This window comes from Sardina pilchardus, chromosome 15, assembly GCF_963854185.1.
Source record: "Sardina pilchardus chromosome 15, fSarPil1.1, whole genome shotgun sequence".
Classification (NCBI taxonomy): Eukaryota; Metazoa; Chordata; class Actinopteri; order Clupeiformes; family Clupeidae; genus Sardina; species Sardina pilchardus.
Genome location: NC_085008.1, coordinates 24351383 through 24364199, shown reverse-complemented (window position 1 = coordinate 24364199; position 12817 = coordinate 24351383). Strand labels below are relative to the sequence as shown.

General features: G+C 44.6%; 1 protein-coding gene across 2 annotated transcripts; it reads right to left on the bottom strand.

The window, feature by feature from the left end:
* Positions 1-126: 126 nt before the first annotated feature.
* On the bottom strand, positions 127-9692 carry elovl1b (ELOVL fatty acid elongase 1b). 2 transcript variants are annotated; one of them, XM_062556999.1, is made up of 8 exons: positions 9499-9692; positions 4331-4418; positions 3924-4114; positions 2784-2864; positions 2610-2666; positions 2360-2465; positions 1522-1658; positions 127-1044 (listed from the first exon to the last, which is right to left on the bottom strand). In XM_062556999.1, the coding sequence occupies exons 2-8, from the start codon at positions 4389-4391 to the stop codon at positions 700-702; spliced, it is 978 nt and encodes a 325-aa protein (XP_062412983.1). In that variant the 5' UTR covers positions 4392-4418; positions 9499-9692; the 3' UTR covers positions 127-699. The 2 variants fall into 2 exon arrangements, with proteins under 2 accessions (XP_062412983.1, XP_062412984.1); XM_062557000.1 differs by lacking the exon at positions 9499-9692 and having other exon boundaries at positions 4331-4529.
* Between the last annotated feature and the right edge of the window lie 3125 nt (positions 9693-12817).

Genomic DNA, 12817 nt, shown 5'->3' with positions numbered 1-12817 from the left:
ATTGAAACGAGTTTAAAAAAATAAATAAAATATTGGAAGACACAGACTGACAGACTTCCAAACTAAACAGAGAAGTTGTAATATACATCGTCACCTCAAGCCAATAACTACAGCAAGCAGGAGCACTTATTTTAAAACGAACTTTATTCATACTTAATTTAGCATAGATACGGTAACAAAATTCTGCAGGACTTGACCATATGAATCTCCATTAGTCATGAAAAGTAAAACTATTTACAGGATGTCTTCAAGTTTGTCTGACTGTACAGTGTAGTTGGTCCCTCAGCAGGACATGTCAAAGGGGGAGAACTGAGCAGGGCCGGCAGGGGCTGTGAAAAGACCAGGACTGACTGGGACAAATGAGCAGGTAGGCCATGGGGCAACTTCAGTGAACATATAAACCCAGTATCTCTTCATTTGTTGTGCTCCATATTTAACCTTCCCAAATTAAATTATAATTAGATTACCAATAGAAACACAAAAATATACAACAACGGAAAAAAAACAGGTGTCCCATACTCATCTCCCCATGTTTTTTCTTCCTTTCTGTGCACATTAAAAACAAATAAACGGAAAAAAAGACAAATAAACTAGTTGAGAAAAGAGACACGACCAAAACATTTCTTTGGAATCCATGGCTGGTTGTACAGGCTCTCATTTTCATGCGTTTTGGGGTGTACTTTTCCTGTGTGGGGGGTTCTAGGCCTTCTTCATCTTGCTGCTGTGGGTACCGCCATTCTCGTGATGGGCGCGGCCGTTCTCGTGGTGGATCGCGCCGTTGGTGCCGTTCTCCAGATGTTTGTGGCTACCGTTGGTGACTGCGTGACCATTGGAGCTGGCACCCTTGACCTTGCCATTCAGTTCCTGATTGTTCTTGGGCAGCCTCTTGCCCTTGGTGTAAGCCTGGTACCAGAAGTTGGAGAAGAGAACGAAGAAGAAGGTGCCATACACCCAGATGAGGTGGAGGATGATGGGGACCTGGTAGTCACAGCTCTTCAGGAAGTAATACTGGGTGGCATGCAGAGACACCAGCACAAACTGGACCTGTGGAAGGGAGAAATGACCAACCAGATTAGACTGGGATCCTTTAGCAGCAACATCTACAGTACAATCAGTGCCATAGCAAGCATGAATTGCTTTTTGAAACTGGTGGGTGGTTCAAGTATTCAGAATATTTCCCAGCTATCCACCAACTGACCGCAATCTACGAAATCTATTAGCCATCAACAGCCATTCAGTCAAGCAGAAGGACCTGCATATGTTAACTCCTTCAGTTGATAAATTCATATTGTCGCCAAATCCATTGAAGTCTTCGTAGGATTGTGAACGACGCAATCATGAAAAAATTAGACACAAATACCGCTTCTATGGTCCACACAATACATCCAAGTCATCAGAATCATGAGGAAAAATGTGTGAAACCATTTATCATCCTCATCATCATAATTGTCATCATCATCAATCCTTTTATCATTTATTATCATCACACTTCTGCATCATTATTTAAACACATTTCCATACCAGCTGAATGGCAGTCATGTACTTCTTCCACCAGAGGAACTTCTGGAAGCGTGGTCCAGCAGCGGAGAGCCCGTAGTAGAAGTACATGATGACATGCACCAGGGAGTTCACCATGGCATGGAAGGAGCCCATTCCACCTGGGGAAACCAGTCACGCATGTCCATCAAAACAAGTATTTTCTTAAAACACCCATCAACAGCCACTTAAGAGAGGAAACGGATGGGGATGTCACTTTTGTCATTCCTTAGCTTGTGTTCGTAACACACCAAAGGAAATTTCCGGTTTGTACAAATATCCAATGACAAATATTTGAACCAAGGCATTAAAAAAAATATGTAAAACTTTGCATTGTTTTTTTATTTCACAGTGTTTTATAAACATGGGCCTACGGCACGTTTTGGCAAAATGACTTTTTCCACTCAAGATATCAGAGATGAGCACTGAAAACTAAAACGATCTCATAGGTGGTGGCCGTAGTTTAGTCTTTCAAGTTTACTAACTGTCAGATACAGAGACGACATCACATGTCAGTGTGGCCAAACAGCTGGGTCTCATCGTGACCGTAAAAAAACAGAAGTCCTGCCATTTATTGTTTCTACCTGTGCACTTAACACAGGCAATATCAGTAATTATCTGATCTACCCGGCTGCTAATTAGGATGAGCTGGTTTCACTAAATGGTTGGATCAAATACTTGGCAGCAGGGCTCAAAATGCTGGTAAATTTTGAAGTTGGCTGGTAGATTTCAGACAGAAAATACGTATTTCCTATTGAATGGCTGGTGGATTGACTTCAAGGACTTTCTGAACCCGGGATGTCGGCCTCTGCCGTGGACTCACCAGGGGCGTGGCTGACTCCCCACCACCAGCTCCAGGGCATGATGGAGTGGTGGAAGATGTGCAGGAAGGTGATCTGCCCGTGTTTCTTGCGCAGCACGAAGAACACCTGTCCACAGAGAACCAGCAGAGCGGAGCGTTATGGTGCTGAACAGGTACTCGTGCACTGCTCACCAGGTGGGGTTTCCCCCCCCCCACCCCCCACCCTGTGGTAGTTAAAGCCAATAAGCAAAGAGTAAGTATAAGCTCATACCGTGTCCATCAGCTCAATAAACTTGGAGAAAAGAAACAACCAGGCAACTTGGACCATCTGGGGGAAAAAAAACACGAGAGTGTTAAAAACAAATAAGGTGAGAAAAGTAAAAAAAAACCTAGGACAATTTCAGATTTTCAGGTTAAAATGATCTGATCTCATCATCAGACTTACGCGCTGTCCTTGAGGGCTATCGGAGTAGTCAACCGGGTCACATCTCCAGGTGTATGTGGTCGCCCAGCCAGACATCAAGAACTACAGGTAAACAAAACATCCCAATGCTTAGTGTTCACCCCAATGGTGGTTAAGACATGCAGCAGCCTGAAAAGTTGTGGTTTCAATTCCCCGCTTCCACCGTTGTGTCCTTGAGCAAGGCACTTAACCCAGAGTTGCTCCAACGACAGTAGCCCTTGTAATGTAATTGACATACAAGTTGCTTTGGATAAAAGTGTCTGCTAAATGAATAAATGTTTGAAAACAAAATGTTCCCACCCCCAGAATGACCGATCGCGTGTTTTCAAGGGTTCATTGCCCTTCCCTTGGCCTTGTCTAGTAATTGTTCCACATTACTGACCCATTTAGGGAGAGAGAGTACATTCCCCACTGAGTGGGTCACAGTGCGCTCCCAACTCCCAACAAACCCGACTGGCACTCCTCCTGTACAAGCACTGGGCCATGTTCTTGTGCCAACGCTCAGTTTACACAACGTTTTTGCACACTTCTTTTGTAGGGACAGGTGCGTCGGAATAGGTTACCCAGTTAAACTTGTGAAAGAAAATCCCGTTTCGGTCATAGACCTTCCTCAGGTGAATTTTTCTTGTGCCAATGCTGCCACTAATCACTTACCAACTCATATACAGTAGGAAGTACTTCAACATTCCCAACTTTCCATACTAACGCTGATCCTCTTTCCACTGTGCCTCAGTGCTTTATATTAAGGGTCTTAAGTCGTTTTACCTTACTCGGTCGGATTATAATTGCAAAAAAATATACAATCACAAATCTAATATTTCTACTATCTAAAATATGTGGCAAGCACAATGCCAATATAGGCCAACAAATTGTCCCCTTAGAATTATAAGGTTCTATCTGACATTGTTGTCAAAACTGAGTTATTGACATATTCTTCTTCTGTGACAAGTTCATAAGGTGAGGTGAGGTGAGGTCTTCCTTGAAGTTGTATGCATTATTGGACATTATATCTAAAGAGTCATGTTTCACTTATCAATACAACTCTACGATTATCTCAGAACTACTCAGAATGCATTTAGGGCCCTATAATTCTAAGGTACAGGGTATGTTGAGATAGCTTACCTCGTAAACTATGTATATGGACACGGCCACCAAGGAGAAGTTGTATATGATCATGACCTCCTTCAGCTGGTAAGGCTTCCGGTTGGCCATGAAGCGTGGCCCGATGTACAGCACGAACGCGAGGTAGGCGAGCAAGATGGCCGTCATGTTCACAGGACTCCCCATCAGAGGGTATACCGCCACTCTGGGGTCTAAAAAGATAATGAGGAGGAGGATGATGATGAGGAAGAAACACTTTGTTTACTCGCAACACTACAATGTGGCCTTGGGCTGAAATCTTCAATTCTTCAGGCAAGAAGAGGTCACATAACTTAATCAGCTGGTCATATCCAAGCAAGTTATAACTGTTCCAAGGCCAGACTCCGAGGCCCTTTCCCAAAGTAGAGATTCATGAGAAACATCCTTACCTGCTCCTACCATCAGGGAGTCGTAGAACTCCATGATCCTCGTTCTCGCAGCCTCAAGCATGTTGAACACTGGTCACGGCAAAAACACCTGCAGAGGGACAACAGGCTGTCAGCTCAAATTAAAGCAATTGGCAAGTGAGGTCATCATGTTAATAAGTAATAACGTGGGCGAAGGACATGGTCGGCTCTGAATGACCCATGGGGTTTTCCTTTATGGTCTTTAGCCTCTGCCCCAAGTCAGCTGTTCCCTTGACAGACATGGTCTGATGAGGAAGGGGAGGGACTGGTGCCATGGGGAGGAGTTTCCCTCCAGATGCAACAGTGAACATTCCAGCACAAGTCAACAGGAAAAAAAAAAACCCTTCAACCACGTGCCAGCCAAGCTACAACTACAGGGATAGCAGAGCCAATGGACACGCGATGTGGAGAAGACAGACACGATGAAACACAACACATGGCATTAAATACACCACCGCTTCTCCAACCCCACGTCATAAAAAAAGTGGTAGTGTTGTTTAATGTACAGATGACAGATGAACTCAAAATCCCTGACCAAATTGGATTCACCAAAATAAGGAAATGAGAGGCCAGATGCAATCGGTCAGATGCAATTTTCGCAATTGGTCAAGACGTCCATCCGGCAGTTAGTCAGAATCACAAGTTTCAGGTCAAGTTGACAATTAGTCATTGACATCAAACCATTCTTCCTTTTGCCTGACCCTTGACACACCCTAGCATAAAAAAGACACTGAAAAAAGAGAAAAAACACTGATAACAAAACATCAATGTAGGTCATATAACATAATGGGGTGAACCTTATCAACCACAGCTTTACTTCAGGTGAGTCACAGCACCGCTAATTATGAGCAAACAGAGGAGGGGTACAGGTGTGGCTCTTACACCAGGCTACACGGCACCAGCAAAGTCTGTGCTATAGGGAACGGAGGGGCCGTTGACCTTCCTGTACACTGGCTGAAAGGCACGTAGGTGTGAGTCCAGGGCAAGGATGAGCTGAATACCAGAACAATTGATTGCCAAGGTGACTGAGTTTAAACATGGCTGTAGGCAGGGTAAATTGGAGGGAGACACAGACAATTGTTTCTAAGAACTGCAGGAACAACAAACCCTTTTGGTAGCAATGGTGCAGTCATGCTTGGCTGAATCGTATGGCAGAAATCTAAAATGGTCGCTTCTGAGAGTTAAACATCCCTTGAAGGTCAACAAGTAAATATCATCTTAAATGCATGTGACACACAAGCCACAAGACACTTCTTGTCAATTTCAAGCCTTTAGGATATTTGTTATGCAGATTATACTCATGTCACACTTACTAAAGCCCAAATCTAAACACTAATGCACAATGTTAAACAAATCCTCATTGATCACTTCCAGGGTGATGGATTATCACCTCACTAAACTCCCAAAACAGAAGCAAAAGACTAGAAGTAACATACCTCGGTTCTGACACAAAAAACGGGTCCTAGGTCACACAATGTCCTCCTTGCACAGTAACTGGCTAAGGCAAAAGGAGATGATACCTATAGCCAAGTGATGATCATAGCCCTTTGACAAATCCCTGAAGAGCCCAGCTAGAGCGATCTGACGCACAGGACATTCTACGCTGCTACCTCATGCAGGCCATATCAGGTTCAACCACTCTGCTCCACTATGCTTGTGTCCAGATCGCACGTGAGATTGAACGGCGATGGCGGCATACCTGTGATTAGTATACGCGACTAAAATCGACGCAACGTGATGTGCGGATTGTGGAAACGCCTCAGACGGGGTTTGTATGGGGGCCGCGAGTGAGATTAGACGCCGAGGTGCGGCTTGATGTTGCGTCAATGATAACAGCCTCGACAAAAGCCACGACCTCTACCTGTCACTGCTGCTTTGGAGAGAATAGGTGAAAAGTCATCATGGAAATGACAAACTAACCAAGAATATTCCTCACATGACACAAAACCCACCGCCAGCACACACGAGACACCAAACAGAAAGCTCTTACACAAGCAGCATGCAGCAGCATCCAGATGGGACACTAGAGAACGAGGCCATTGAGCCGGTGGGCCCATCCCATAATAAGCCCAGCCCAAGCACCAGCACCAGCACCAGCACCAGCACCATGCCCGGCAGAGCCACAGAGCCGGCTGGCGGGCCGAAGCCAGGACAGTGCCCCGGCAGGCCATGACACAATCAGACATCAAATGTACCATGGCAGCAATCTTGTTCTGAGGAGAGACATCACTGGCAGGTTAGATAACATGAGGACGTCACAATTCCTGAAAACCTGTCTTCCACCACAGCAGCCTCTCTGGCCACGGGCCACTGGGCTCCGTAGTTTCACTTAGGAAGGATGGGATGGATCGGCCAATAACAAAGAGCTGATAACAGCCCTGTGAAGACTACCTAGTGACAGTATTGCAAAAACATTGCACCTATGAAAAAGGGGGGGATAAAAAAAAAACTCAACTTGAGCCCAATCCAATATCTTACAAAAATGACAGGGTATCCAACAATTATCTATTCACATCCCCAGTCATCAGTACGAAGGATCATTAGATCAATGTTGAACTAATTTGCCAATCTGCCTTCTGATGACTAACAGTGCAGAGTCCACACCTGGGCCTAGTGGACAGAGGAGGGTTGTGTGGCCTTCACTACAAAAAAACAGCTGTTTAACAGATTTACATATGAGAGACGGGTGGAATCTTATCAGATAGGGCTTAAGTCTTAAACGACAGCTTCTATCTTTAATCCACATCCCAAAGCAATCAAGCATAACACCTGGATGCAAAAATGTGAAAATAGTGGTTGCTAGTAATGGGAGGAAATGAGGGAGGGGAGGGGGTAACCAACAATGAGAAATACAACTAAACATACGACATCACCACCACACTCACATGTTTGATGGCAAACTGCCATCTCTGGCTACAGCTTCCATCCCAGGAGCCGTCTCGGCTCCAACCTGGGGGGGAAGTGTGTGAGTGCACATGTCAAAGTCACACTGCCGTGCAGAGCACGGAGCACGGAGCCGCCCGCGGTCAAAACCCTCTCCTGACCCGACCAAGCCCCAGGGTCCTGAGAGTGAGACCGCCCCCACGCAGTAAAAACACCAGAGCCCTGTGAGTCATGTGAGGACATGACCAGAGGCCATCACCCAATGAAGAAGGCACCGTGTGTAGGGGGTGACCTACATAGTATGAATCACATATTTACATCACATGTTGCAAGATTTGTTACAGCAGAGATCTTCAACAAGGGGTCCCCGAACTCTTGGGTGGGTCCTCAAATGTTCAAAGTATTTTTTATAAATGCACTATAGGTGACTCTACACACTACTGTTGGCAATACAGTTGTATATGGGCCTTATTGAATGAAACCCCCATAGAAGAAGGTGCCTGCTTGACAACCTCAATGAAATGTTCACTGTTTTTGATAGTAAATAAACTTGGTTGTTGATTGGCCACTGTGTGTCGCCTACAAGTAGCACTAGGAATTTAACATCTGTGTATATATTTGAGATTATGATTGTAGGAGTCCCTCCAGCATGCTTGTCTCTGTTGGCCAAGCAGTGTTTGGCCTAAAAAAATATTCTCTACCTCTGATGATATAACAGTAAATTCTTCTTAACATATCTGGCATGGAGTTGAAAAGTTGAGGAGAAGTAATCTTCATGCCACTGATGAACACTAAAGCAAACTTGTTAACCTCCAAACAAAACATTAATTACATGTCACTCCGATGGTAAACGATGCCAAATCACATTCCTGTCCAAATCCCAGTCTGTCTACTTAGTAGACCAGAAAAGGGCATTTGCCTGCCACTTAGTGGCCTTATGGTGCCTAACCTCTGAGTCTTGCAACAACAGGCACTCAATTCAGGCTTACTACGCTCAATCCAAGAACATAAAGTTTTTAAAATACAATAAAGAGCACAGGAGTTAAAAAGAAGTAAATAAAGAACACCAAATTGCCTGTATTACACATCATGTCTCGCATGTTAAGCCACATCTAACACCCCATCTTGCAACACTCTTCCTTGAGTATCATTTTCTCTGGGTGGGAGTCAATTATCTAAAACCTCGGCCCAACCTGTAGACCTCCCTGCAGGCTACATTTTAAATCTCTTAAACACAGTGTGAGTGAGCTGTGGCTGGTACAGCTGAGATGACAGGGCTGGTGGGGGTGGGTATAAGGGGTGGGGTGGGGTGGGGTGCAAGCGCTCCTCGTGTCGACAGCAGGAGGGCGTGCCTGTTCAGGCACGGACCATGTGAGTCATGTGAACGACCACTTGTCATCCGCCCCACTGGCTTCTCCGTCTCAACAGAGGGGGGAGAAAAAAACAAGGGTAGAGCACAATTACACTGGATACAGAGACACACACACACGCAGGCAGGCAAACAGACACACGCCTTGTGCCATCAGAAGGATCTGATAAAAAAGCCTGGCTGGGACAAACGGCATCGATCGAGGAGTTTTATGGCTTAGTATTTGGATAGGACTAATATGGGGAGTGTTCCTGTGTGCTCTGCAGCCGCGCCACACTCAGTCTCTGGCATTCCAAAAAGCTGAACAAGAGGAAACAGTGCAGAGCGACATGGGAGAGGGAGGGCCGGGAATGAATGGAAGTGGGTGGTGTGTGTGTGTGTAGATTTGTTAAGGCTGTGCTGTAAATGAATCATGGAAAGAAGGGAACATGTTCACGAGGTAGGAGTTAATAATGAACAGAGAGTAAAGGGAAGCGAGGGAGGGGAAAAAAAGAAAAAAAGAAAAAAAGAAGAGGCATTCCAGCCTCAGAACCCATTAGGTAAATCCTTAAGCCTACCATCTATTTTTAACAAGCTGTTAACACAAATTGTTTGCCTTTGTGTATAAACATACAAACACAAGCAAACAAACAAACACACACAGACACACTCCGGGTCACCACCAAGTCATAAGGTAGAGTCCTCTCTCCCAACAGAGAAACCCAGGTCCATGAAAAAGCACCAGAAACTTTGGAGGTCATAACGGTATTATACAGCAAGTCTCAGTTGACACCTACTTGGCTCAAGTCTTGAGAATGGAAAAGTTGCTGAGAAAAAAAAACAACTCCGGCACTTAAGAACAAGTTTCACCCGATATCTGCCCGGTTAGAGAAGAGAAACGTTAGTTGGCTCGACTCACCTTGTTTTCCCTTCAGGAACTTTCTTCCTCCTCGAGGAGCGACGGTCCCGGCAGTGCAATCAAAAACCTCCTGCTTGCCAAGACGAGCCGTCTCTCTCGAACCTAACGAGAGAAGAGGCCAGCCCAGTAGCCGGCACGGAGAGAGAGAGAGGGGGGAGCCAAAGTGAGGAAAGAGGGAGAGAGGGAGGGAGCAGGAGGGAGAGAGACACACACACAAACACACACAAGGAGGGAGCGAGAGAGAGAGAGAGAGAAAGAGAGAGAGAGGGAGAGGGAGAGGGAGAGAAGGAGTGAGCGGGTTGACTGAGTGTGACTGGTACTGCTGTCCTCCAGGGCCCCACCCTCCCTGACTCACACCACACTGAGATGAATAACTGGCTCAGATACAGAGAGGGAGAGAGAGGGAGAGAGGGAGAGAGAGAGAGTGGGAGCAAGCACTGGCAGAGACTGAGGGAGTGGGGGAACGGCACAGAATGACATGCAGCAGGCTGTCAATTTAAAGTGGTGGAGTGACAACAAAAAGGCGCTTTGTGATTGGCTGCCGCTGGGTTGAGTCGGCTCCCTGATATGGGTGTGGCTTTAGATGGGAAGGACAGGTGAGTCTGGTCCAGAAACGTTCTCACCTCTAAGGACCACTGTTGCTGTTCACAAACCCCGGAGTACAAACCCCCCCACCTCCACCCAGCCCCCGAGTCTCTCCTGAGCCTGATTATACTATTCACAGGCAAGAGGGCGAGAAATCAGTAGCGACTCTGTTATCATGAAGAAACCCATTGTGAGGCCACCCTCTCGCTCTCACCCCTATTCCACTGCTGATACCCTCTCTCTCTCTCTCCCTCCCTCTCCCTCTCTCTCTCTCTCTCTCTCTCTCTCTCCCTCTCTCTCTCTCTCTCTCTCTCTCTCTCTCCTTCTCGCTCTCCCTCTCGCTCCCCCCCTCTCTCTCTCTCTCCGGGTAACATCACAACATGCCCTCAAGCCGACACAAAACCATCCAGTTTGCCCTCACTGACCCCAAACAAAACAGCAGAGAGAAAACATTGCATTTTGTCACCTTTTAAATAAGGTTAGAGAGTCATTTATGGCATGTGGGTTGGCCAATGTGTGTAAGCAAATGCCTTCTCCAGAAGATGAAACACAATGGGGGTTAAAGGCCTCAAGCTCCATAAAACATACCGTATATTGTTTACTCAAGGCAGGCCATTAAATCTAACAACTCAATTCAGCCTCTACCATCACAGACAAGAAACACTCACATAGTAACTCTATGTACACACACACACAGACACAGACCATGTGTATGTATTCAGTACAACAGTGGAGAGCCACACCCTATTCTGTGCTAGTAACCGAGATATTGCCTCGCTGCAGAGCACTAGGTATGAACATGCAGCTAAGTCTACCATTACTATACTGCCAGGGCCAACGTGGAAAATGTTCCAAGAGTGGGTTACTGTAGGTATATCTGACATCTTCGGTTGCCCCCCCCCCACCCCCCCATACCTGCATAACCTTTAGGGCAGCTTGCCACTGGCACATTGACACTGACATGCAAAACAAACAAACACTGAAATACAAAAACAAATGGCTTTGGAAAATCACAGTGCATAAACATGTCAGGGGTGCCAAGATATACAGTATGCAATGTTTTGCAATCCACAGGAAGAAATGAAACAAATGCAATGACAACATTAATCATCATCACACAGAGGTCATTAAATAATGACTTTTCTGAAGAAGCAGAGTCACAGATTAACTGATTATAGTCTGAAATTTCTTTTACAACACGATAGTTACACAATAAATCTGATGCATGCATTAACTTTATTCTGCATATGCGAACTTGTCTCAAGGTGCACACGCTGTCAGCACCTGGAGCCAGTTTGACGAGTTTTTCCTAAGGCCTGAGGGTAAGAGGAGGGGGGAGGGGGAGAATAATGAACGGGACGGACACACTTTCTCTCCCCCTCCCATTCAGTCTCTACTGGCTACTCCAGATCATGGTGACACTGACAGCAAGTCTCTGAAAAATGTAAATAATCTGTGAGTAAGAAGTTGGCCTCACTGCAGGTCAGAAAAGAATAAGGAATGCAGGAAATACAGACTAAAATGCCATGCTTGTTTGTGAGAATAAAGTATCCATCTGTATTAGGCAATATATTGCATATTTGTAGTGTTTGTCAGACTGATTAAATAAGTTATGTTATCATACATGATGCACTATTTTTGGTATATCTTTTTTACATTATTATGCTAAAACATTACTATGATGTTCAGAATGCATGTGGAAATTTCTATTGGTAGGCAATTCCTAAATCTAGAGACAATGTGGGAAAATCTATTCCCCTGTTGGTTAACACAGACCTGTGAGAAAATCCATATCTCACATAGACACTACACAAAAAAAACACCAGATTACAATCTAACAAACATAAGCATTTTAAGGCTCTAATTTCGACCAATATAGAAAGCCTAATGCATTATAGAAGCTGTGCTCAAACAGTGAGTTGGTTAATGGAAGGCCTGGCAGTCAGCAACTCCCACTAGAGTGTTAGTACAGTCCCTCTGCCTTGGGGAGCTCATGTTGACTTGTGACACTCCATAGAAAACAGCACAATGGCACATCAGGTTTCATAGGACAAGCTAGCGTTACCATCAGAGTCTACTACCAACGTGATGATTTGCTGAACTCCTGTTTGTGTCTCCAGCAGAGAAGAAGCAGTCTCAGACAGGCATGTTGGGTACAGTATGTGTGTCTGTGTTGTATATACCTAACAGCAAATCTCTCCAACCTGAACATAGAGTATAAGTGACAGTGGTTTATATAACCCAAGCAAAACAACATCCTGCAAAAAAGGAAATCTTAATAATTTTATATCTATTTGGTATTGGTTTTAGTATGAACAGATTTACCTAGAACTCTCTTGAAAGATCATTTTGACTTATTTGAAGAAGACTGACTTTAATTGCCACATAACAATGTTGGTGGTATTTTAAGTTTCTATTCTGAAGTTTCTATTATTATGAGAAAGCACTAGGTAAGACTCTTTATACTGAAAACAATACCAAATAGATTTTTAAAAATCAAAATATAATATTAATAAATAACACTATTAATATAATATTAATAACACTTAACAACACTAGATAGATAGATAGATAGACTTTATTGATCCCCAAGGGGAAACAAAGATTTGATCAGATAAATCATTTCTGCAGTGTACAATCTATATACTCAATCTGTGGAATGAGTGTAGGCGTTCCAGTTCATGTCCAAAAATATTACTAAAGTGAGTGATGGCTTAGACAAAAAAACAAACTC

Excerpts from the sequence above, each read along its gene's own strand:
- elovl1b (XM_062556999.1), bottom strand. The coding sequence starts at position 4,391 with ATGCTTGAGGCTGCGAGAACGAGGATCATGGAGTTCTACGACTCCCTG. Across the intron at positions 4,115-4,330 it reads CTCCCTGATGGTAGGAGCAG|ACCCCAGAGTGGCGGTATAC; the intron begins GTAAGGATGTTT and ends TTATCTTTTTAG. Across the intron at positions 2,667-2,783 it reads ATAGCCCTCAAGGACAGCGC|ATGGTCCAAGTTGCCTGGTT; the intron begins GTAAGTCTGATG and ends TTTTTCCCCCAG.